Here is a 27,787-nt window from a genome sequence, read left to right as displayed (position 1 = left end):
CCAACAAAGGTCCATCTAGTCAAGGCTATGGTTCTGCCAGTATCCACGTATGGATGTAAGAGTTGGACTGTAAAGAAAGCTGAGCGCCGAAGAATTGATGCTTTTGAACTGTTGTGTTGTTGAAGACTCTTGAGAGTCCCTTGGACTGCAAGGATATCAAACCAGTCCATCCTAAAGGAGATCAGTCCTGAATATTCATTGGAAGGACTGATGCTGAACCTGCAACTCCAATACTTGTGGCCACCTGATGCGAAGAGCTGACTCATTTGAAAAGACCCTGATGCTGGGAAAGATTGAAGGCGGGAGGAGAAGGGGACAACAGAGGATGAGATGGTTGGATGGCATCACCGACTCAATTGACATGAGTCTGAGCAAGCTCCGGGAGTTGGTGATGGACAAGAAGGCCTGGTGTGCTGTGGTTCATGGGGTCACAAAGAGTCAGACGCGACTGAACTGAACTGAATGAGCACCATGTCTCTCAAAGCTTGTCTGTAAGAAATACCTGATAAGAAGCAGCCTAAGGACCCTGGTAGCTCACTGCTAAAGAAATCGCTTGCTGATGCAGAAGACATGGGTTTGATCCCTGATCTGGGAAGATGCCACGTACTGTGGAGCAACTAAGCCTGTGAGCCACAACTACTGAGCCCGTGAGCCCTAGAGCCCATTCTCTGCAAGAAGAGAACCACTGCCATGAGAAGTCCGAGCAACATAACTAGAGGAAGCCTAGCTGCTGCGAAGACCCAGCACAGCCAAAAAAGTAAACATTACTTTTTAAAAAAAGAACAAAAGAAAGAAAGAGCCTAGGGTACAGGTCAGTAGATTTTTTTTCCTGCAAAGAATCAGATGGTAAACATGGCTTTGTAGGCGGTACAGTCTCTGTCATGCATACTCAACTGACATTGTATGACAGCATAGACAACATGCAAGTGAGTGAGGGCTTGTGTTCCAATGAAAATTTACAAACACTGAAATTTGAATTTTATATCATTTTCAAGTGTCTGATATAAAATTCTCTTTGGTTTCTTCAACCATTTAAAACTGCAGCAGCTATTCTTAACTTGCGGACTATAAAAATGATCTACGGACCAGATTTGACCAGGGGCCATCGTTTGCTGACCAACAGTATCAACAACACCTGCTCACCCTACTTCAAGCTCTTTCATAAACAAAGGCTGATGTAAGAAAACAGGACCCACCCACGAGAAAGAAACCAGGTGATAGCTCTTACTGCTAACGGACGGTCATGTTAACTCTAGGAGTGAGAGATGGAAAGAACATTTCTTGAAAACCTAGTACTGTGTTTAAATCTCGATTTACTCCTCACAACAGTACTATTACAATGTGTCTAAGTAATAACATATTACTAATACTACAGTATTACATATATATGTACACTTTTCATAGTTGAGGAAAAGTGAGACTCAAAGATGAAGTGCCTCCACCTGGTCCGCAGGTAGGGTTTGAACATGGGTTGGTCTTTTCAGTAACCCTTCAATGTGGTACTGCAACGTGGGAAGACCTGAGTTGACAGTGAAACATGGAGGAGTAGAAGCCGTACTTGGAAGAGATGAAACTCAGGAAGACAGACCTTTGGTGCCAGGGCAACCAGGCGTGCCTGAATTAGAGCACAGAGGAGGGAATGCCCAACAGTCCCAGAGGCCACCCCAAATCAACCCAAACTGACTGGAGCGTTTGACTCCCAGATTGGCCTGCCATGGTCAAGACAGGCAGCCCAGCAGTAGATCATTAATGAATTTAATTCAGCCAGACCACAGAGCAGGTTAATCCCAGTGCAAGAGCTACGGCTTTAATACTGCTGTTCCAAGAAATGGTAGTTAGATTGACTTCTGGTATTTCCTTTTTCCTCTTTTTTTACAATTGTAGCTTATATTAATTTTATAGAAACTTGAGAAAAAGACAGATAAGGGATATAAAAACCCTCCATCAACATAATCACATTTGACATTTTTGTATAATATCCTTTACATTCTACATGTTAAAGTAGGACTATGTTATTCATACCACTTTTTGCACCAAATATATATATCATGAACATGCTTTTGTGTCATTTCCCAAAATCTAATTTGCAAAATGTCCCAGAAAAACAAAGCAAACTGACCATAATCAAATAGATTTGTGCAATGCTATACTGTCCCAGCCTCAGACGTTAACAATGGCTGTTTGATTAGAGCAAAGGCTTGCAAAGAGCGCCAGTAGAGAAACCTGGGTCACTTTGCCCAGAGTATCCTCTCATTTAACCTATTTAATCATGGAATCTTTCTAGAACATTTGGAAAATTAACGTTCTACAGAACATCTTTGGTGTAAAGCTGTTCTATATCATTTGTAATGGATGCACCATATTCCATTGTTAAAGGGTTCATTAGAACTAAATATGGAGATTGTTTTCAAGTTTTCACTATTATAAACAATACATATAAACAATATATACCACCAGGTAGATTTTTGCAACTCAACCTTCACAGACATTCATGATAATTCCTTGAACATGCAATTGCTTGGTCAAGGATATGAATATTCTTACAGTTTTTAAGAAACAAATATTATAATTTATATGATATTTTACTCCAGACGAGATACTGAATGCTATATTTCACTTTTAATTTTGTTTCGCTAATGATTAATACTTAGGTTCAATAATCAGGCAAATTTTTACTAGATGCTTTGTATTTTGTGACTATGCTAAAAGCAACATGTATTGATTTTATAGAGTAACTGAAACTCTCATACATGGCTATTGGCAGCATCTTCTACAATGAATACATGGAAATTTTACATATTAGTATTCTACTAGCTATATAACAAATTACCACAAACTTAAGAACAGAATTATTTTTAGCTTACAATTCTGTAGATCAGGAGTCCATCACAGCGTGGCTGGGTGATCTACTCAGAATATCACAAGGCTGAAATCAAGGCGTTGGGGAGGATGAGTCTTCAACTAGAGGCTTTGGGGAGAACCCCATATCCCTAACTCACTGTTGGCAAAATTCAGAACCTTGATGTTGTAGGGCTGATGCCCTGTTTCCTTGCTGGGGGCCAGTTGAGGCCACCCTCTGCTTCTACAGGCCACTTTCCAGTCCTTGCAATGTGGACCCCTGTATCCTCAAGCCCTCAACAATGCAGCAAGTATTCCTTGTGCTTCATGTCTGACTCCCTCGTCTGCTCCCAGATGAAGAAAGCGCTTGCTTTGAAAGAAGTTGTGATTATATTAGGCCCACCTGGTTATCTCCCTATTACTAAGCCCACCTGGAAAACCTATCATTAGGGCAAGGATTCTAAATGGCTGCTTTTATTATTCTGCCTACCTCCTCCTATGATTGAACAGTTACAGTCCTAGATATATACCCAACAGAAATGAGTGCATGTTTACCAAAACACAGGCACAAGAACGCTAACAGAAGCACCACACATATTAACCTGTATCTGGAGTAATTATTTAATAACAATTGTGAAAATTGTGAAATATTTTGATGATTGAATAGAGAAATGAGAGTGAACAAGCTACAACTACTTACAGTGACATGAATGAGTTTCACAAAAATAATGTGGGGGAGTAGATAATGTGTTTTGTGGGAGCAAATGGAGGGGTACTTAATCCAGCCCAGGAAGTCACAGAAAGCTTTCTAAAGGAAGGTACAACCTTCACTAGGGCTTCCCAGGTGGCACTAGTGGTAAAGAACCCACCTGCCACTGCAGGTGAAGTAAGAGATGCAGGTTCGATCCCTGGGTCGGGAAGATCCTCTGGAGGAGGGTAAGGCACCCCACTCCAGTATTCCTGCCTGGAGAATCCCGTGGACAGAGAAGCCTGGCAGGCTACAGTCCATAGGATCGCAGAGTCGGACACAACTGAAGCAACTTAGCAAGCATGCATGCAGAGCCTTCTCTGCAAAGAAACAGAGTGATGGGGACGGGGAGGGCAGGACTGAACTAACTGAGAGGATGTGAACAGAAGTAACACATCTGTAAAAATTATCAGCAGATGCATATTATGAACGGACAGCAAAACAGTGGGGGTAAAAGGTATGCCTAGAGAATTTGGCAGGGGCCAGGACATGGAGAACCTTGTAAGCCATACCAAGACGACTGACCTGAATCCTTTAAGTGAGGGGAACATGGGAGGTACTGGCAAAACAGAACAACATGGATGGTTTATATTTAGAACGCTGACATGGCAAAGCAGATGATCATGTTAAAAGAAAATATGGAGGAAACTATACTAGTTAAGAGGCTATTCGAGGAATATAGGTGGGACATGATGGGAGCCTGAGTGAACTGGAGTGAAGGGGAAGAGGGACAATATAAGGAGCGTAGATGCCCCGTATCAACCTCCCTTCCAGACACTGCTTCTTTAAGTCTTCAGAACATTTTTATAGTTTTTAAATTCTGTGGCCCAATTGTCTCCTAGAAAACATGTGCCAGTCTGGATTCCCACTAACAATGTGTCCATCTCTCCTAATTTCTGACAAAATGGGTGCTTTATTTTTTAAATCTTCACTAATTGCCTAGGCAAATACAACTGTGTCTGCTCAGTCACTCGGTCATGTCCAACTCTCTGCAATCCCATGAACTATAAACTGCCAGACTCCTCTGCCCATGGATTTTTCAAGCAAGAATACTGGAGTGGTTTGCCATTTCCTTCTCCAAAATATAACTAACTCATTTTTTTTATATTGTGGTTTTGCCTGAAAGTGGTTTTTAAATGTTTGACTATTTTTATCATTTTTTAAAGTGTCAATTCATATTATTTGAATTTTTCTAAATTTTTTTAATACTGATCTGTAAGAAGATATATATTAAAGATACTAACCCTTTTGAGGTGCACTTTTCTATATCTGTACCTTTCAATTTTGTTTAGGTTAATTTTTTAATAACAGCTTCACATTATTAAATAGTTAAATCTACTAATTTTCTGTTATTGACTTTTACTCTTAGATTTGTATATTTGAGTTCTTCCTCAAAGCATGATTTGTGAATCTTCACCTATATTTTCTTCAAGTGCTTTAATAATTCTATTTAAATATTTAATTAAGATAGGAGTTAATTTGGTATATAGTTTTTAGATAATTAACTGGCTAAACACAATGGATAATTCATGCTTTCCCCATTGACTTGGAATGTCACTCTTATATATTAAATTCTTATGTCTTTAAAATGCGCTGTAATTCCTGGTAGAGCAAATTCTCCTACATTATTTTTCTTTTACAAAATATTCTTGATGATTCTTTTAAGTCAGGGTTAAACTAGCTCCCTAAATGAATTGAAATGTTTCCCATCATTTTCTATGCTTTATGTTCTAACAGTTTAAATTCTAAAGAAGATATTGGTTCCTTAAAGATTTGAAAGATTTTGCCTATAAAATTATGTAGGTGCTGAAATTCTCTGACATTTGTTAACTTTGTTTATAGTTTTTGGTCTATACTGTACTATTCATCAAAATTGTTATTTTCCTAAGAAAGCCATTTAATCAAAATACCCCAAACTATTATTTTATAATATCTATAGCTAATCTCTCTTTTTATTTGTAGTGTCATGCATTTATTTAGATTTTCTATTTTTGCCATTTAGCTTTATCAAGAGGGACATCTTTTGGTCTTTTCAAAGATCCACCTCTTAGGTTTAATCTGTTCTTTCTTCATGCTTTTCCCAGATTTTATTCACTTTCTTGCTTCTTGAACTGATTGTTTGGTTTATTTTTAATGGATAATAATAAAAACATATAAAAAAACTCCAGGAAATGGTTGAAGGATAGGGAAGCCTGGTGTGCTACAGTCCATGGGGTCACAAAGAGTCAGACATGACTTAGTGACTAAACAACAACAAAGGCTCTGAATTTTTCTTCTACGTAAAGCTTTTGGGTATATTTTGGATATATAGTTTTTCTCTTATTTTTATTGACTTAAACTGATTATAATTTGTATTTTCTCTTTCATTAAGAATTAAGATATTGCTGTGGTTGTTCAGCTGCTAAGTCGTGTCCTACTCCTTGCAACCCCACGAACTACACCACTCCTGGCTTCCCTGTCCTTCGGTATCTCCCTGAGTTTGCTCAAACTCATGTCCATTGAGTCAGTGACACTATCCAACCATCTCATCCTGTTGCCCCCTTCTCTTCCTGCCCTCAATCTTTCCCAGCATCAGGGTCTTTTCCAATGAACTGACTCTTCACATCAGGTGGCCGAAGTATTGGAACTTCAGCTTCAGCATCAGTCCTTCCAATAAATATTCAGAGTTGATTTCCTTTAGGATTGACACTGGTTTGATCTCCCTTTTGTCCAATGGACTCTCAAGAGTCTTCTCCAGCACCACAAGTTCAAAAGCAACAATTCTTTGGCGCTCAGCGTTCTTTATGGTTCAACTCTCACATCCATACATGACTACTGAAAAAACCATACCTTTGGCTCTATGGACCTCTGTTGGCAAAGCTATTTTCTGCTTTTTAATATGCTGTCTAGGTTTGTCATGGCTTTTCTTCCCATGAACAAGCATCTTTTAATTTCATGGCTGCAGTCACTGTCCATACTCATTTTGGAGCCCAAGAAAATAAAATGTCACGATTTCCCCTTCTATTCCCCATGAAGTGATGGAACTGGATGCTATGTTCTTCATTTTTTGAATGTTCAGTTTTAGGCCAGTTTTTTCTCTCCTCTTTCACCTTCATAAAGAGGCTCTTTAGTTCCTCTTTGCTCTCTCTTTGCCATTAAAGTGGTATCATCTGCATATCTGAGGTTGTTGACATTTCTCCCAGCAATCTTGATTCCAGCTTGTGAGTCATCCATCCCAGCATTTCGACATGATGTACTCTGCATATAAGTTAGATAAGCAGGGTGACAATATACAGCCTTGAGGTGCTCCTTTCCCAATTCTGAATCAGTCCTTTGTTCCATGTCCAGTTCTAACTGTTGTTTCTTATCCTGCATATAGGTTTCTCAGGAGACACATAAGGTGGTCTGGTATTCCCATCTCTCTTAGAATTTACCAGTTTGTTGAGATCCACACAGCAAAAGCTTTCGTATACTCAATGAAGCAGATGATTTTTTGAAATTCCCTAGATTTTTCTATGATCCAGCGGACACTGGCAATTTGATCTCTGGTTCTTCTGCCTTTTCTAAATACAGCTTGTACATCTGGAAGTTCTCGGTTCATGCGCTGTTGAAGCCTAGCTTGAAGGATTTTGAGCATAATCTTGCTAGCATCTGAAATGAGTGCAACTGTAATTTGAATGCTCTTTGGCATTGCCTTTCTTTGAGATTGGAATGAAAACTGACCTTTTCCTAGTCCTGTGGCCACTGCTGAGTTTTCCAAATAAGATGGCATATTGACTGCAGCATTTAAACAGCATCATCTTTTAGGATTTGAAATAGCTCAACTGGAATTCCATCACCGCCTCTAGCTTTGATCATAGTAATGATCACTTGAATTCACACTCCCAGATATCTGGCTCTAGGTGAGTGACAACTTGTTATGAATTGTTTCCTTTACTGCCTGCTGGTCAGAAAGTATAATCTCTGTTACTTATTATCTTGTATCTTATATTTTTGAACATGTTTCATGAATATTTGAAAAGATGCATATTACCAAAGTCGTCTCCTATTTAGATAAGATTGCAATTCTATAGTTTTCATGAAATTCTTCTGGCTTTTTTTGTGTGTCATATATGTTGATGGAATGTTACTAGCCACTGTTACATCTTCAATATAGAATGTACCCATATAAAGTAATCCCTTCTTTCATCCATTTTTTCCATTAAATTCTATTCTTTTCTGATTTCAATTTGACAACTCAAACAAGGAAGAGGCCAACAAAAAAATAATTTATTTTTACTGGATAAAGATAATCCTTGTTATTTCATTTTAAGTGAAGCTCTTGTGAAATATGCACACACACAATTTCATATTTTGATTCAACTGAAAATATAACTTTAAATAAGGAAATTTTGGTGCCATGTGGATTCTACTTTCCTTATTTTTGTCTATTTCTGTGTCTCCTTTCTTTTTCCTATCTTGTGCTATGTATTGATCAAGGCTCTTTCTGCTTTTTAAATTTCCTGCAAATTGTACAAGAAACAACTATTTTATGATTTTCTACCTTCTAATTACTCTTCCCCCTCCCCAACCAGATGTCTGTTTCCACTATTCTAATGCAGCACTAATAAGTTTCACCAATCACCTCAAATACCTCACCTGAGTACTATGGACACATTTTAGCACTAGTCTTACTACAGCCCCCAGTGACATTCAACATAATTGATTAATCTTCCCCCACCCCCACCCCAACCGTTATTCTGTTGTTGTTTAGTCTCAAAGTCATGTCCGACTCTTGAGACCCCATGGACTGTTGCCCACCAAGCTCCTCTGTCAATGGGATTTCCCAGGCAAGAATACTGGAGTGGATTGCCATTTTCTTCTCCAAGGGATCTTTCTGACCTAGGGATCGAACCCGCATCTCCTGTTTGGCAAGCGGGTTCTTTACCACTGAGCCACCTTGGAACCCCAGTGCCTTATTCTAGGACCCTGCAGTTTTCTAAGTTTTGTTATTTCTTCAGCTACCTTTCTGTCCCCCCTCCCTCCTCCTCTGTTCTAGACTCTCTCTCTCTATTCTACCACAGGTGATCCCACCCATTCCTGTGGCTTCAGTTATATAAAAAATGCCTGTGACTTCCAAATCTCCAGCCCACACTTCTAAGAGTTCTAAACTAGTATGTATAATTGTTGTTTTCTCAACACGTCCCTGTGATGTCTGACGGGCAATATGTCCACAGATGAGTCCACAACTTTCCTTCACACCAGCCATCTCCTTTCCTCCACCTCATCCAACTGCATTAACCTGTTGCTCAGGCCGTAATAACCTGAGGGCCATGACTGGAGCTTTTTATCATTCACCCCTGACATCCTACCATCTTCAAGTCTAAATGAGGCACTTTTGGAACTATTCACTTCTACCTACCTCCACTGATCCAAGTAATCATCACCTCTTGCCTGGACTAATACCAGTCTCCCTGCTTCTATTCTTGCCCCTCTAAAATCCATTCTCTACACAGCACCCAGAAAGAGCTTCTTGGAAAATGTATATCTGATCATAACTGTCTTCTGCTTGTCCTTCCATGAGATGGCCCCCTCTTAGAATCAAAATCAAACATTACACTGTAACCTGCAATACAGGCCTCATGATCTGGCCTGTGCCAACCACCCCATCCACTCTCATCTTTCTTGTTTATACTCCAGCCGCCCCTTCCTTGAGTTCCTCCAAAATCTGATCACCCTCCTGCCAAACTCCTCGCACTGGCTCTTCTCACTTCTTCCGTATCTGCAGGCCTGGCTCCTCCGTGTCACCCAGCTCCCAGCTCGTATGTGTAAGTCCCCTCAGGGAGACTCAACCTACAGTAGGCTTTCCCCAACCAACACCCAAGTCACCCAACTCTATTTTCATCACACTGCTTATCACCGTCTGAAATTATATGGATACTTTGTTTACTTGTTTATGGGCTTTCATCCCCTAACATATAAACTCCTTGAATGAAGAGAGTTTGTGTGTTCTTGTCACATTTGTGTCCTCAGTGAAAATGCGTGGCCCTAACAGCTGCTCAATAACATGGGTCAAATGCAAATAACCTGATGTAGTAAGCATAGAAAGATGGAGGCTTCAGGTCAGCAGATCCAGATTTAAATATGGTCTACACTACTTACTAGAACGTGTTAGCAAGTTAGTAATTTCCGCATCTGAAATATGTGGATAACAGTGGTATCTTCTGTGAGGAGCTGTACAGAGCTGCTGTAAAGATAAAATGAGAAAAAAGTACTGAACGCTTGGCACTGTGACGCACAATAAAAGCTTAATAAATACTAGCTAGCTAGTATCTACTTATACTAGATTATACTGTGGTTATAGGTTTTAGATTATCTAGACGAAATTACACACACACACACACACTTTGGTATTCATCTTCACTTGGTTTTATGGTTTTACTGTTTTGCCTTTGAGACTTCAATTTGTGAGTTCTTATCAATACCATATCTCAAGAGAATAATCTGAGTCATGTTCTCTAGTTCCTAGTTTACCCCAGAACAGTTATAAGCTTTATAGATCTCTTTAAGTGATTTACCTGAAAATATAAATATTCCCCTTCAGTATAATACAGTAGTTTCACACAGCCTCCATTCCATCTCCTTCCTCAGAGGTCTGTGAATAGTAAATACAGACAGGTCTACACAAATATCTCACATGTTGAAAGGCCTAGAGTAAATCATCTGTGTACTCATCATAAAACCCTGTGAGCACTGGTTAAAAAAGTAACCTCCAGTATGACAAAAACACACCCCTTTTAGAACACAAATGGCTGGAACAATTTGATCTTTATCATTTATTATTTTTATTTGGACAACTTATATACATATGTACAAAATACCTACTGTCAGAATCCTCTTATAATTTCATTTGATTTACAAAAATGGGACAGCAAAATAACTTAGGTCACTAATACTGTACAAAAATAAAACTGATTAAACAGTTGTAAAGATCAGTATCTTACAGTGTTACAGATCATTTATCTGTTGTGAAAGAACATCTCAATCTATCCAGAGTGATGAGTACTGTGCTAAATCTACCTGCAAACTGACAACTAATCAGTTTCTGTAATTATAACTACCAAATATAATTCTCAAAAGAAGCATGATGTAGGGCTACACCTTAAAGCCAGGGCATCGTTCCACAGTGGCGAAGGGCTTTCTTCTTCCCTAACCAAGGAGAGGAGTTCTCTTAACTCTAAAACTATTAAATTTTCCAGAATATGACAACTACTTACAGTATTAGATAAAACAATTTCTCTTTCTTTTTAAACACCTGCAATAGTCTTTCAAAAAATTCAGTTTGGTTAAAAAAGTAAACAAAAATTACTATCCTGCATTTGGATTTTTTAAAGTTAAATCCATGGTCTTTTTAATATAAAAAGTAACTGTTTCATAGTTTTAGTGTTCAACGAACTCTAGTAGTCCTATTTGAACCATATCTTGATAGAGTAAATCTAATTAGAATGCTGGTTCCTGTTTTGTGACGTGTTAAAACAGGAGTTATCACAAAGAATAAAAAGCCTTGAGTTTATACGTTATATTATTATAACATATAAGAGAATATCAAATGTGAGTTCTTCAATGACTTGAAAAGGCAAGTACAGCTTTTTTTTTGGGAAGTAAATTGTGCATTTTTTTTTTTAAACAAGTTGCTGCATTTACATCCATCTAAGTGCTGGACAAAAGCCATGTATAGATTTACTCCTGAAACTATAAAGATTGTCTTTCACTGACTTTGCTTGGTTTTCCTTCATTTCATTCTGTGAGGGAAAGATGAGTTTGTACAAGTTAGTGGGTTGCTAGGCAACCCCAAACTCCTCACTCATTAAAAGGCAGCGTGCAGAGGATCACAAGCAGAACCATTCCATGAGTTCAGTAAGAAATAGGCAGCCTAACCTATTTCGTATGGAAGAACAGATGTCCTTAAAACTTATTTTGGACACAGAAATTAAAATTTGGTTTAAAATAAGCGTTTCAAAAATCTGAAACAGAGGTAGAAAGTGTTCTTTATTTTTCCTGACATGTTTTCCCGTGAGAAAACACTCTCCTTTTTATCCCATGGACTGCTCCCAGTCCCTAATGTTAAAAGCAGTTCTTTTTATAGAACTACTAATACAACTACATTGGTTAAACAAATAAAAGAAAAACACCATGCAGGTGATGGCTATTGTATTGGAAGTTGGAATCAGCTGTGACCCATGCTTGCTGCAGGAGCCCACACTGGTTCTGAACTGGAAATAAGCATGTGTCAGGTGAAATGATGAGTTCACCAACAGGTGGGCACCCCAGGTTTACACAACACATCTCATAGCACACGTATAAACTAGAGTGCACCATAGCTCCCTGTTTTAAATATCAGATAAAATTGTCAGAAAATGTTTCTGATGAAAAAAAAAATGTAAACATTTCCCCCACCATCACTGCTGACTCCCTTATTTGAGGTTTCTTCTTAATGATGAAAACTCAGTTCATTTTTCTGACCACATAAAGGCCAAAATTATGTTATCAGATAAATGGCATATTATGGATGTAGTGGTTGAGGCCATTTTAGACACCTGGATACAAGGTCTATAGTGGTGAGGCTACTGATGTAAAATGTAAAAGATACAGTGATGCATTTTCATCCCTACATATTCCATGTGCCTTCCTTTTCCAAAAGAGACGACTCTGCAGTCTCCTCTGAAATCATTGTGGTATTTTCCCTTAGCACTCACTACTTACAGGGATGTATTACTTTTCTTTTCACATTTCACCCCCCTTTTCTTTTTACATAACTCTTGCACCTGTTAGTGGGAGTTTTGTAGGAATATGAGATGGTAACCAACAATGCTTTTCCCCAGAAAGCAGACGTTCCCAGAGCTAGTTACCATTATGCACTCATTCAAATAAAACCCAACAGAGTCAAAGCCCTCCTGTTCGTGGCATTATGGTACAATAAGATGAGGTTAATTAAAAGGATTGGAAAATTTTGAAAAGTTAATAGAGCTAAAATTCTGTTTGTTTTTTTAAATTAAAAAAAAAAAGTACTACCCTCCTTCTCCTTCAGCATCTGTTGTATATATTCTGCCCTCACATCTTTGCCATTTCACAGGGAAACATGTACTGTAAAATAAGCAGATTATAATGCGTTTCCAAACAGAATGTCTGCTTCTATCCTTAAAGCATGTACTTAACTTATTCATCCTCTGCATTAGAAAATAAAAGTGCAGCTTATGTTCAAAAAGTACAATTCATACAAAGCAAGGTTTGAAAGTTCTGTACTTAGTGTAACCTTTCAAAGGTTTGTCTTGATTAGTATAAATTCAGACTGCTTACCCATTGACTATAAGTAACTTTTTTGTTTTCAAGTCTTTAGATGACAGATCATGCTGGAGTAGATGTGCTCTTGCTTGCATAAAGACAGCTGTGCTATGGCGTTTTGTATCTCAAAAGGTAACGTGATTCAAGAGAGTGGTTTTGCTAAAGAAACCGAAGCACACTCGTCATTACATTAAAAGGTAAGAAAACAATTCTGAAAGACAGCAAGCAGAAAGGGCCCAGAATCACTGTGTGATGCCACAGTTCAACTCACCCAGTCAGACATATGTACACCAGTGTTGTATCTTTAAAATTCTACCCCAGTCTTGGCCTGACTCCCTCCCCCCACCCACCACCACCCCCCAAAAAAATTAAGGAGAGGGAAAAAAAAAAAAAGCATTTGCCTTCCCTCCAACAGTCAGAGACAACAGTTCAGAGTTGCCTCTGCAAGGGGACCAAGTGTTGACTTTGATCTCAGGCTACAATGTGCTTTTAAAAACAACGCGGGGAGAGGAAAATTAGACTAGAGACCAAAGAACAGCAACTTCCGAGGCGGGCAGCACGCCTCCTGGGGGCCGTGGTTCGCACGCGTCCGTCCGTTCGCTGGGAGTAGTTCGTCCTTCCAGGTCTGTCCCTCCCGGCCGAGGGGGCGGCGCCTCACAAAGGGCTGGCCAGCGCCTTTTTGGATCGCTTGATCATGCTGGGGTGGAATTCTGTGTGCCGCCGCGCGTGCTTGGTCAGGTGGTCGCTCCGCATGAAGCGCTTCTCGCAGAGCGGACAGCGGAACTGCTTCTCCCCTGTGTGGGTTCGGTAGTGGCGAGTCAGCTCGTCGGAGCGGGAGAACTTTTTAAGGCAGTCTGGCCATGTGCAGGGGAAGGGCCGTTCACCTAAGAGGAGGGAATCAGGGACAGAGGTTAAAGGACCTGTCACCAGACTCTCCAGGCTGGTCCTGGTGGACGACCTTATCACCATGACGCAAAAGGATAACGCCTCTATGTTCCCAGAACTGTCTGCCCCTAGTCAGAGATCAAAGTCCTAACACCCAGCACTTCAGTCAGAATGTAGCTGTATTTGGAGACAGGGTATTTAAAGAGTTGACTGAGGTTACATGAATGAGGTCATCAGGATGGGCCCTAATCCAATGACTGGTGTCCTCATGAGAAGAGGAGATCAGGTCACTGCCTCACACGGGAAAGGCTATGTGAAGATGCTGGGAGAAGGTGGCCATCTACCAGCCAAGGAGATGGACCTCAGAAGAAACTGACTCTGCCACCATCTTCATCTTGGACTCCTGGCCTCCAAAACCGTGAGCAATAAATTTCTGTTGTTAAAAGCCTGGGGCCCCCAACTTCTAGGCCATGGACCAATACCTCCTGTCAGATCAGTGGTGGCATTAAAGGGCACAATAAATGTAATGCACTTGAATCATCCTGAAACCATCCCCACCATCTCATCCATGGAAAAACTGTCCTTCATGAAACCAGTCCCTGGTGCCAAGGTTGGGGATGGCTAGTAGGCCACTCAGTCTGTGGAACTTTGTCATGGCAGCCCTAACAAAGTAATACCATGAAGAAACTGCTGAGACTCATCTCTGTTAGGTAAATGAGTGAGCTGGCTGTTTTATACCCAATGGATCCCCAAAGAGCCTTGGAAACTACATTTTCCAGGTTTTTTTTAATGCTGTTGCTGGTTTCATGAGTTCTCTCTGAGGAGTCAAACCTTAGCCCTTGCTAAGTCTCCTGGCATTGTAGAGATGGAAGAGAACTGAGCATTTAATCCAACCAACCTCCTGCCAGGGGCTGGTATCTCCCCTCAAGTGTCTGAGGGCCTGGCCATCCAGCTTCTGCCTGAACAAGTCTGGTGGCAGAGCCCCATATTTGCCAAGGAAGCCTGCTTGTTTCTGAGCATCCCTGTAATAAACTTCTTACTAATATGAACCCGCCTCCCTGTGAAGGCTATATTTTAACCCTAAGAATTAGTTTGTTCCCTCTGCCACATAATAGTCTCTTAACTATCTGAAGACTGCCATCATGCCTTTCTCTTTTCTTATCTGGATGAAATAATCCCAGGTTCTTCTATATTTCTCATAAAAGAAGAACTCACATTATTCTAAAATAATGGCAGGGATTCTCTGGTGGTCCAGTGGTTGAGAATCCATCTGCCAATGCAGAAGACACAGGTTCAATCCCTGGTCTGGGAAGATCCCACATGCCAAGAGGCTAATAAGCCCACAAGTACTGAAGCCTACATGCCTAAGAGCTTGTGTTCCACAAGCCATTGCAACAAGAAGCCCATGCACCGCAATGAAGATCCAGTTCATTAATAGCCCCTAGAATTGAGGAAACACCCAGTCAAAAATAAATAAATAAAAATTTTAAAATAAACTAAAATAATGACAAAAGCATTACTACAAACAAAGCTAGTGGAGGTGATGGAATTCCAGTTGAGCTATTTCAAATCCTAAAAGATGATGCTGTGAAAGTGCTGCATTCAATATGTCAGCAAATTTGGAAAACTCAGCAGTGGCCACAGGACTACAAAAGGTCAGTTTTCATTCTAATCCCAAAGAAAGGCAATGCCAAAGAATGCTCAAACTACCACACAATTGCACTCATCTCACACACTAGTAAAGTAATGCTCAAAATTCTCCAAGCCAGGCTTTAGCAATACGTGAACTGTGAATTTCCAGATGTTCAAGCTGGTTTTAGAAAAGGCAGAGGAACCAGAGATCAAACTGTCAACATCCGCTGGATCATTGAAAAAGCAAGAGAGTTGCAGGAAAACATCTATTTCTGCTTTATTGACTATGCCAAAGCCTTTGACTGTGTGGATCACAATAAACTGTGGAAAATTCTGAGAGAGATGGCAATACCAGACTACCTGACCGGCTTCTTGAGAAACCTGTATACAGGTCAGGAAGCAACAGTTAGAACTGGACATGGAACAACCGACTGGTTCCAAATAGGAAAGGAGTACGTCAAGCCTGTATATTGTCACCCTGCTTATTTAGCTTATATGCAGAGTACATCATGAGAAACACTGGGCTGGAAGAAGCACAAGCTGGAATCAAGATTGCTGGGAGAAATATCAGTAACCTCAGATATGCAGATGACACCACCCTTATGGCAGAAGTGAAGAAGAACTGAAGAGCCTCTTGATGAAAGTGAAAGAGGAGAGTGAAAAAGTTGGCTTAAAGCTCAACATTCAGAAAACTAAGATCATGGCATCTGGTCCCATCACTTCATGGCACATAGATGGGGAAACAGTGGAAAGAGTGGCTGACTATTTTTCTGGGCTCCAAAATCACTGCAGATGGTGACTGCAGTCATGAAATTAAAAGACGCTTACTCCTTGGAAGGAAAGTTATGACCAACCTAGACAGCATATTAAAAAGCAGAGACATTACTTTGTCAACAAAGGTCCATCTAGTCAAGGCTATGGTTTTTCCAGTAGTCATATATGGATGTGAGAGTTGGACTGTAAAGAAAGCTGAGCTCAGAAGAGTTGATGCTTTTAAACTGTGGTGTTGGAGAAGACTCTTGAGAGTCCCTTGGACTGCAAGATCCAACCAGTCCATCCTAAAGGAAATCAGTCCTTTAGGATGTTGGAAGGACTGATGTTGAAGCTGATACTCCAGTACTTTGGCCACCTGATGCGAAGAGCTGACTCATTGGAAAATACCCTGATGCTGGAAAGATTGAGGGCAGGAGGAGAAGGGGACAATGGAGGATGAGATGGTTGGATGGCATCACCGACTCAACGGACATGGGTTTGGGTGGACTCCAAGGGTTGGTGATGGACAGGGGGGCCTGGTGTGCTGCGGTTCAGGGGGTTGCAAAGAGTTGGACACGACTGAGCGACAACTGAATGACAAAAGCGCATGTACAGACTAATGGTTTCACATGTATTATCTCATTGAATTCTTACATGACACCCCATGAAAGTGGCCCATTTTACAAATGAGGAAACCGGCTTAACGCTCGTCAGTGTTTCCACATCCTTTCCATTATGGTTGCTCTCCTCAGATTCATGCTCTGTTTCCTTGTCCCACTTAAAATGCAGCTAATCCTCGCCCTCCAGACATGATCAGGCCAGCACTGGGGGCCTCCTGCCCCCTAGACTGGCAGGGGAGAGTCCATGTCCACGTTTGTGAGGGACCCACACAAGCAGAAAGGCAGAAGGAGCTGCTTCAGATGAGAATCGCTTGCTCTTCTTGTGACTGTTAGCCCCCAGCTCTGGGTACGTGTGTCCCTGCTCCTCACGCCTTTCCAAGCACAGCCCAAAGCAGCTGCTTCACAGACTCAGGGCACAAACTCTGGTTTCCACAAAAGTCTCCAGACACTCCTTAGGTAGGTGTGAGGAGTGAATATTGTCTCACTCCTGTCCCCACCTTCTTGAAACCCAGAGAGAGGCTCAAAGGGCTGGGAGCTGCCCAGTGTGGTGCAGCTGAGTCATCCAAAAATGATTCTTTCCCCCAGCTTCTCCGAACCTGTGCCAGAGATGTGAAAATAATGAGAATAAAACCAAAATACCGCTATCACCTCTGTGACAATCTATACATGACCAAGATTTTATTTGCTGCTGTCTAAGCAGAGCAACAGTGACCACGCCATGTACAACCTACCTGCTCTTATGGGAAACCCGATGTGGGCAAAATGAATTTTTATACACAGATTCACTATACAAAGGTCGAAGTATAAATACTTCCTCCCTGAGCTCTAAGCTGAAAAGCCACAGCAGCCGAAGGCAATACAGCAAGCCAGTGAATTCCCAAGGCAGATGATGTGCAAGGAAGGGGCTTCAAGCTGAACCCTCTGAAAACGCCAACGACATGGAGTTATAATGACAGTTTTGTAACTTCTGTTGGATTAAAAAGCATTTGTACCCAGTTCAGCAGAACTTTTGAGCAAAAGGCAAAATGCAGGTTTTATCAAAACCCAAAAAGTCTGAGCCTCCTGGGCCAAGGACAATGTCATGTCTGACTTCTGTGCTACCTGCGCTGCCAAGCTTTTAGTAAATGCCTCTACTGTGTGCGTGTGCGTACGTGCACCGAGTCTGCTCATCCTCCAGGTCTCTCATAAGACCAAATCCTGTTCAGAATTTCCCAGAACACGTAAAGATTTCTGGGCTATTTCAGAATCAGGCAGCAGCAAAGTCTTCTCTAACCCCAATGAAGACTCTATGGAGAAGTGTTCTTTTAAACATGTTACATTAAAAAATATAATGAATGGTTAGAATTCACAGCATGAAAAGCTGTAAAACAAACAAACAACAAAAAAGCCCAAAACAGACCGGAAACCCCTCTCTGTTCTCCCTTTACTGGAGCCCTCTCTCCACTGCTTGATGATCTGGTGGGAGGGAAGTGATGACAAGGAAAAGCTCCGTGTTTTCTCTATGCTTGTTAGGACAAATGCACATCAGAGGCAGTTTCCTTGAGGGTGTGGTAATGTGGTTTAGTTATTCACTGGCACGTGTTTCTTTCAAGTGTGTCATGAGGAGGGATTAATTTATTTGAATGAATCTGTGTCCACTGTGGGAAAAATGGGTCAGAAGACCACTCCAGCATGTGCTAAGATTGGAAAAGAAATAAAGGTATTCCCTGTTTCAGCAAGATGGAAGTGATAGTCAGTGGAAAATTGTCATGAAGCCTGAATCAGCTGTGTGTACTGGAGAACTACTAAGTATATATGTTTATTGCTTTACAAACATTCCAAGTGTAATCAGGGTCCGTTCCCACTGCCTTCACTTTCGTTCTAGCTTCTGGCTATTCTCTCTTCACTGCCCCTTATAGTTGTCATGTGATTGTTCTCATTGCGTCTAACCCAGGTACAGTCTTTGCCCTAACATCCTTTTCCTTGAGCGCTTAAGAGAGGAGAAAGCCACCCACAGGGCCCAGAGCAAATCAGAGCCAATAGTAGCCTTTGTTAGATTCATGTAATGTGTATAATTCAAGCTTACAGTTTCCAAGCATTTAAAAATAGATCTACTTGGAAGTGAGTTGCTAGTCTAAAAGCTCTAGGATTGTTTTGATTTTTCTTGGATCCTTTGGAAAAGAATTAGGGGCTTTTGGTCGATGATCTAAATCAGGAGTTAGCAAACTTCAACCCATAGGTCAAGTTTGACCTGCTGGAATAAACACTATCCTTATACTTAGCTTTTACGAAATGGTTGAAAAAAAAAATCAAAACAAATATTTTGTGACAAGAAAAAGTCATATGAAATTCAAGTTTTCATGTCCCCATAAACGTTTCATTGGAACACAAATTATGCTCATTATTTATGTATTATCTATGGCTGACTTTTTATTTGAGCTTCCCTGGTGGCTCGGCTGGTGAAGAATCCACCTGCAATGCAGGAGACCTGGGTTCGATCCCTGGGTTGGAAAGATTCCCTGGATGAGGGTATGGCGGCAACTCACTCCAGTATCCTTGCCTGGAGAAACCCCATGGACAGAGGAGCCTGACTGGGCAGTGCTGAGTGGTTGTGACAGAGACCGTATGGACCACAAAACCTTAGATATTTACTATCTGGTCCTTTATAAAAAATTGGCTGCCCCTCATCTCAACCTGCAGGCCTGATTCTCTATCTGGTACACACCAGAATTTGTAAATTTAAATGTCTTCAGGAATCAGACACAAAATAAAAGTGGGTGAAATGCCCAGTATATTAGACTGCATCATAGACTGTAGAGGAATCTGGAGCCAACTGGGGAATGCTTTCCACACAGAAAGGCATTCAAATTCCACCTCTGATAAAACACTGTGCCAGCCAAGCAGTAAGCAGGCAGGGGACTTGACTTCTTGGTGATTTGCAATTTGCAGCCCTTTGAAATCATCCACCTCTTGAACCTGGTGGAGAGTTTGCATACAATCTACTATGGGATGCATTCCCACATGTTAGTTAATGATAGACACTTGTTAAGGTATCTGGAAAAATACACATGTTTTGAACCTAAGAAAGTATGGAATGAGGAAATCATACATAGAGAGGAAAGAGAATTTAAGGCTGAATGAGACGGGAGATGATGTGCAGAGAGGGAAGGATGGGCCTCAGAGGGGCTGGGATTTGCCTGCAACCTGCAGCTGGGGGTAGATCAAGTCAGGCCCTTCCTTTTAGCTCAAGTCTAAGATGCCAGAAGAATGGGTAGCCTTCTTTATATATAAAAAAAAAAAAAATCATATGGTAAAGTAACAACTAATTAAACAATATTTAAACTTATCTTTCATATTAATGAGAGAGTCACCATCCTCCTGGGGGAAAAAAAAATAAAAGACATGTACAAGACTGGTGCTTTATTTCTGGCCTTCACAGGAAAACACACCCAGAGGCAGCGACACAATGAAGTCTGCTTTACTGAAGCAGAGCTGTTAACAGCACAAGTTTCTGTGTGTTCTCCTTATTTATACACCACTCCCCTCCCCTCCCCTTTCAGCAACAAGCTAAGTGCTTATCACTGACAGACTCAGCTCTGAGTATATAAACTGGATTGAAGCGGCTACTGAACACTGCACCAAACATGTAAAAGATTTTCTTTACAGAGACAGGTCAGGCCTCTAGAAGTCTTCTGGGCCTCCAGTAGGTTCAAGAGAAATGAAGTAGGGCCTGCTGGCTATGCACTTGCCAACTTGATGGCTCGTTGCTTTTAAGAAAAGAACCTCTACCCTACCTGGTGATTGGCTGACAATGCCAAGTGAGGCTTATTCTTCTGTGTAAAGTTGTGAAATGAACAGTGCTAAGTGTTCTGCATAGAATGAAAAAGAGGACAAGCTTGGAGATTGCTAACTGGATACATCTAACCCTGTCCAGGCTCCCCTGAGCTCAGACGGGCAGCCACTGAGGTCCCAGCCTGGATTCTCAACCCTCCCCTCTCTGGCTCTCCTTCCACAATTCCATGAAGAGCCGAAAATGGGCTAAACTTAATTGACACAAGAGGGTTAAAAACACCCTGATACTTCCACTGCTTTGAGCAAAAGTAACTCAGTCTAGTAAAACAAATCTAAGGGAATTTAGGCCTCTTTTTCAAAACAGAATTCTAAAAATGCCAATTAATAATCGCAGCATCACACAGATGTACAAAATCAAGGCTGTTTCTTGAGGAAAAATAGTGTTTTTCATAATTACAAAAAAGCAACTAGGATTCCAGAGATAAAAAGATAATTTGATATTGGGAAATCATAATAATATTATTCCTCATTTTAACAGGCTAAATTCACCCCCACTTACCCTCACCCGCACACACACACATCTTGCCTTCAAAAATGTAGAGCAGTATTTGATAAAATTCAACATCTATCCTTTTTTTTTTAGGAAAACAAAATGGCTCCTTAAAGAATAAAAAATATAGATACAAACCTTTCCCCAGCAAGGTCAATAGTAAAAGAAGGTAGCATTCCCACTAAAGTTAAGCTCAAGGCAGGAATAGACTCCTGCCCCAATCATCACAGTTATTTAAATGTTGTTCAGGAAATGCTTCTGAATGCAATTAGATAACAAATTGAGAAGTAAATTGTGGGACGGAGGAGGCGAAATAAGAATTACTTGCAACTGACACAACTTTCTTTTTGGACAAATTAAAAGGCTCCTCTGTCCAAGGGATTTCCCAGGCAAGAATACTGAAGTGGATTGCTGTTTCCTTATCCAGGGTATCTTCCCAACCCAGGGATCCAGACCACATCTCCTTCATTGGCAGGTGGATTCTTTACCACTGAGCCACCAAGAAAGCCTGAAATCAACTATACTTCAATAAAAAAATCTGAAGAAAAAATGCATTCATAGGTATAAATATACCAAAGAGCAGTGGTTTTCTTATATGCTAACCATAGTTAGTCAGAATAAGCCTAAAATAAAGTTCAGGCCCTGCACAAAGAAAATCATAACTATGATATGACAAGAATGAATAAATGGGACATTTCCCATGATCTTGGATGGTTAAGACCCAATGGTGTCAGTATGGCTATTCTGTACAAATTAATCTATAAAACTAATACACACTAAAGAAATTCTTCTTGAACTTGACAAAATTATTTTAAAGTTCACTGGGAAGAATAAATACACTCAACTTGCCAAGAAAATTTTGTAATAGAACAGTAACAAATGAGCACTTGCAATACCAGTTATTAAAATGTATGATTAAAGCTGTAATAATTAAGATACTGTAATACCAGCATAGGAAAAGACAAATCAGTGGAGCAGAGTCAAGTCTGAAAATAAACTGAAACTTCATTTCAAATCACTGAAGAAAAGAATACTTAATTCAATAAATGGCAGAGATATTTGGTAAAAAAAAAAAAAAAAAATTAAACCTGAATCCCTACCCTTACACATTTCATTCAAGTTCCAAATGGACTATACACATAAATGTAAAATATAAACCACAAAGGTAAAAGAAAATATAGGTGAATATTTTTAGAATCCTGGAGTAGGGAGAGATTTTCTAAACATGAAACCAAAGGCAATATCCTATTTGAAAGACAGTCTGAAATACGTAAAAATGTTAAAATGTTTGCATTTGCAGCTCTTTGAAATAATCCACCTCTTGAATCTGGTGGAGAGATTGCATACAACCTACATGGGATGCACTTCTGCATGTTAGTTAATGATAGACACATATTAAGGTATCTGAAAAAAGACACATGCTTTGAACCTAAGAAAGGATGGAATGAGGAAATAATACATAGAGAGGAAAGAGAATTTAAGAACTTTATATATATATATGTGTGTGTGTGTGTGTATATATATATATAACCAAAACAGTGAACTAATAAAGGAAAATGCAGCATAAGACAAAAGGTTAAAATCTATGGTACAAAAAGGTCACTAGCAAATCAACATAGCCCAATTTAATAAAGCTAGGAAGTGTTAGTGGCTCAGTTGTGTCTGACTATTTGCAACCACATGGACTGTAGCCTCTGTTCATGGGATTTCCCAGGCAAGAATACTGGAGTGGGTAGCCATTCCCTTTCTCCAGGGGACCTTTCTGACCTAGGGATCGAACCCAGGTCTGTTGCATTACAGGCAGATTCTTTAACGTCTGAGCCACCAGGGAAGTAGGCAAGGATGCAAACAGAATAATCTAAGAAAAAAAAGAAATACTAACAACCAATTAATAAATATATGAAAATATATTCAATCTCATAAGTAACCAAAACATGCCAATCAAGAACACCAGGATGGTAAAAATGTTAAAAAGTATGTTCATATACCAATCACTGATGGTGGCATGAGAAAATAGGAATGGGTGAAACTTATAATTGTTCCAGGACCTTCTGGTAATACATTTGTCCAGGAATTATCTGTGGTAACAATAAGAGAGGAATACGAAAATATACAGGGATACCAGCATTGTTCATAAAAGGTAAAACTTGATAACAACCTAAAAATGTCAAACCAAGAAGATCTAGTTGAACACTTCAGTGTTCCACATAAAGGAATAACATGTGCCTGTTACACAGGTCCTATACAGATGTTTCTGTATAGATGTTAGCAATTCACAGCTAAATCAAGAGAGTAGTGCATGATCTGCTGTGTATATGTGTAAACATTTACGGAGAGGAAACATCTTGGAAGAATATACACAAAATATGAAAAATAGTCATCTACAGGTGAGGGGGTAACCTCTACTTTTTTTGGGTGTAATTTCCCCCTATGTTTTCTTATTTTTTTTTAAGTACTGTTTCTTCCATAATGAGAAGTCAGAAGAGTCTTTTTTTTTCTTTTTTTCAGAAGCGTCTTACATAACAATAATGAGTATGAGTTCAAATTTTTCCACCAACAGATTGATCAAGATTCCAGGGGCAGGGGAGGATTTACACTTTATTGAGAAATAGACTCAAGTGTCCAAAACTGAAGAAAGGTGAAGAGTTGTTCTGCTTCCTTCTCAAATTGTTAGAAAGTGAGAAACTTTCAGAATAAACGGTTTTATTCTGTTTTCTCACCCCTCCCCCACCTCCTCCTCTCATACGTGAAAGGAAAATGGCCCCTGCAAGGAGAGACAGGACTCTCCCTTCAGACACTGACACAGGCAGTGACGGTAGGCCTGCCCCACCAAGAAATAGGCTCCTTAGGAAGCAGGGGGAGACAGACGGGCAAAGACAGGAAGCCCGAAGCCCAGAGCCCGGGGCGGGTCCCTGCACTGACCCCAGGCCATTGACACCTCACTGTCACTATCATCAATCCTCATTCCCCACAGGAGAGTAATGCTAACTGCAGGTACACAATGTGAGGTACATAAGGCTTTACTGCTTTTCATTTCTATTCCTCAAGTGCTGACACGCCCATACACTTAAGAAGAGGTGTACATTGTCTGGATATAGCCAATTCTACAGTTTCCTGCATAAATCATTCCAATTAGTACCAAACTCAAAAATCAAGAAATTATGAGACTCGTGTTTGCCAAAAATATTGCTACTATCTCCACAGGTAGATGTCCTGAAAAATAAAAATTCTTGATAGCATTAGAAGGATAATCCTGCTTGAATGCCATCCCATCACATTAAGGTTTGCTCCTGGCCTCTCTCTGTCTGAATCCTTCTTGTGATTTGGTTTCCTTTTACATTTCATTTGTTGATACAAAAGAGTTATGATACAGTCTGGATGTGAGATTTTACTTCCTGGTCCCTGTGTTTATCTGTGGAGAGCAGCCTGTCCCCAGATTTGGGGTTCTGAACTGGGAAGTGGGCGTCTGTAACATCTGTCACGCATACTTCCTCACTGGAAGCTGGTGTCTAGGTGTACGGAAGCAAGTCAGCCTGTCTGAACACTGCTTGCACATCCCTAACCTCAACTGACTCATGCGAGGGCGCGTGTGCCAGGACCTCAGAAATGAAGATGACAGACTAGGGTCTTGACTCTTTAGGTGCTCAAACCAGCAAGAGATATGTCATTATGTCTTCATGTCAACGCTACCTGGCCCTGGCTCAGCAACTCTGAAATGGCAGAGAGGTGCAGTGATTGTCCCACGTCCACACAGCTAGGTCTAGGCCCAGATTAGTCAATTCCCACAAGTGCATTCTTCCTCACATCCCAGACTGTGATGTGCTGCCTTTGCACAGTTTTTGTGGGAAAAAAATAATAATAAATAAATAACAATTACGTATCAGGAACTGATAAGGATATGTAACTGAAAAGGATGTGTAAGCTTGACGGCAAAACTAAGCTGAGAACAGCGATTCTTTGTATCTTTGCACGTGAAGCCAACTCAGAGGGCCAGTGACTCGACCAAGGACACCGTTAGATTAGAACCAGTTTTCAAATCCCTTTTTCTGTTTTGAGCACAGAACAAGATTAGAGGTGAAAGAAGAACACAGGCCTTAACTAAACGCAGAGCGCGCCTCTTCCGTGTCTTTCTAATTCCCCTACTCCCAGGCCCTCCTTTCAAGAGGCACTGCCTCAGGGAGAGAGAGACAGTTAAAACAAGTAAGCTGCTGCTGAGCTTGAGGTTTCAAAATAGAGTTTGAAAAATGTAAAGCAGACGCTGAAACCCTTAAGTTCCCTTAATTTTCCAAAGCTTCCTAGCAAGACCTGACTGAGCTGCAGAGAGAGAGAAATCAGAGGGGCTGTGTTTAGGGAACAGACGCAGAGGTCTCTGAGGAGGGCAGGCATTCTGGACTCTCCTGTTAGAAACAGGCTTGCGCGTTCTCAGAGTAGTGGCCCGCTGCCTGCCCGGAGCCTGTCCGAGCCCCTCTAGGGAAGCCCCCGACACTCATCGGGGCGCCTAAGGAGTTGGGCAGCCACGCTGAGAAAAGGGTCTCAAGGGCCTGCCTGAGTTTCCACCCCTTCAAATGTCGGGTCGGGGAAGAGACTGTGTGTTCCCAAGTCTAAGTCCAAGCACTGGGGAGGACGCCAGGGGAGGACAAGGCACGGGTGAGAGGAAACACTATGCAGAGGCCCACCTCAGCAGAGGACACCCGCCCGCGAGGAATGCGACCCGAGCTGGGGCATGCCACCCTGGGGGAGACCGGAAGTCAGAGGAGGTCACGCCATGTGGACAGCCCTCCCATGATGCCAGAAGAGACAAGGCTCTTGCCCACCAAAGAAGTCACTCCCAAGAGAAAGAAAGGCAAAAGGAAAGGGAGCGAGAACTCTGATTTTGTGAGCACATACCCAAAAGAGAATAAAACTTAACAAAGAGTAGAGTGGGAGACTCCAAATTACCAAAAGAAAGTTTGCCCACCCAACAGCAGAAACAGTGGGGAAGGGAGCGGGGCTCCAGAGAACTCAGCTCTGGTTATGAATACTTCCCTTTTTGTGCTTCCCACGCTCGTGACTGGGGGATTCTTGCCCAAGGACATAGCTGCTTTCTGAGGGCCACCAAGATTTCTGGCATCCTTTGCAAACGCAAGGGAAACCTCTCCATGTGTGCCTTTAGGTAAAATTTTATGTCGCGCCTACAGCTTCCAGTCTGGGGGCAAGGGCTACCCAGAGGGCTGAAGCCATTGGCTCAAAAGACAATGGGTAACACCAGGAAACACAGGAGACTGCTGTCTGGTAAGTGAAGGCTTCCTCCTCCGGCCTCCCAGGTCACGGCGCTCGCAGTGACCCACGGTGACTATCAGTGATGCTGCTACAGCACCAGATTTCCAGCTGTTTCTCTCCGGGCTCAACCTCTGTATACTGCTGGCATGAGAGTGAGGCTGCAATGACCACAGATCCCACTCATGCATGCCACATGTGCCACCATCAAATAGTTTTTCCAGCTTCAACAGAGTGAGCCACTAATTCATACAGTCTGGTGTTTGTCACCAAAGACCAAGAAGAACGACAGGGTTGAGCTGTCCAGCTCTTACCAAATAGCCCCCTCCTGACTCCCCCAGCCCTCCTGGGGCAGGCATTCCTGGACAGGGCTTTGAAGTTTGAGAGCAAGCAGGGCATTGAGAAGAAATGACTCAGGTCAGAGGAGCAGCTGGTGGTTTCTTTCACACTGGGAACCCCAGCTTCAGTGGGTGATGCTCAGCAGACAGGCATCTTGTGGCTGGCCATGGGTGATTTGCAACACTGAAGAGGGAAAACAGCTGTTCGTCATTCTGCCTATTTTCATTAAAACAGCAATGGTACAAAACTACTGTAGAATTATGGCAGCGTAGGGGTTTAAGTCATTTTTATGTGTTTTTGTAAGTTATTTTTAAGGTCTAATTTTTGCCTCTTATGATTTATTACGGTGTTCTTATTGGGCATTACATACACTGAATAGACTTCTGAATCCCAGTGGGAACCACCATATAAATAGCTCATCTTTGTATAGACAAGGTCTCTACCTAATAACACACAAGGTGACAAACATTCAGGCAAACATAATTCATTCCTCTGGGCATTAAAATAGACGCCTGGAATTGAGACCAAGTGAACGGCGCTGCTGATCACATTGCTGCGGCTACACGTATCCCATGTGAGTCTCTGGGTTCTGGCTTCTAGAACATCCACTGAGGAGGGCCTATGGGGCTGAGCCTGACCACGAGAAATACATGTTGAAATAATCTGTCTTCTACAAAGACCACTTAGCATATGCCCTGGTAGCGATCTTACAGGTTGAACTCCAGAGTTCAGGGCTCTTTCTCTTCAAAGAGGAGAAAAATATGGGGGGAAAATGTCATACTACTGTCTCTCATTTTGTCAAACTCTGCTTTTTGGAATACCCTGTCTGTAGTTACAAATGGGTGGACAGAGTGGAGAGCTGTTGGTGCTGCCTGTCTGGCACCTATTGCCTCTTTGGGGGTAGTGAACAGCACACCTAGCATTTCCTTTTGGAAACCACCCCTTCCTCACTCTGAGTTTACGTAATTCCAGGTAGGCAACCCCACACGCCAGGCCCAGAGGCTGGATGTGACCCAGCTGTGCCACAGTGACTAAGTTCATGGACAGGCACAAAGTTCTAACTCGGTTATGCAGCTTGAAGCCAGGGACTTTTGC

At 41.4% G+C, this 27,787-nt stretch overlaps 1 protein-coding gene across 1 annotated transcript in view; it reads right to left on the bottom strand.

Moving 5' to 3' along the window:
- Positions 1-10,365: 10,365 nt before the first annotated feature.
- The window catches only part of KLF9 (Kruppel like factor 9), a 28,322-nt gene continuing 10,900 nt past the window's right edge, over positions 10,366-27,787 (bottom strand). Inside the window, exon 2 of the mRNA XM_043487063.1 lies at positions 10,366-13,770. Coding sequence (XP_043342998.1) covers positions 13,541-13,770 — 230 coding nt within the window. The 3' untranslated portion in view covers positions 10,366-13,540. The remainder of the gene's footprint in view (positions 13,771-27,787) is intronic.

This window comes from Cervus canadensis, chromosome 14 (assembly GCF_019320065.1).
Source record: "Cervus canadensis isolate Bull #8, Minnesota chromosome 14, ASM1932006v1, whole genome shotgun sequence".
Lineage (NCBI taxonomy): Eukaryota > Metazoa > Chordata > Mammalia > Artiodactyla > Cervidae > Cervus > Cervus canadensis.
The sequence above is the reverse complement of the archived record's forward strand: the minus strand, read 5'-3'. Positions and strand labels throughout refer to the sequence as shown.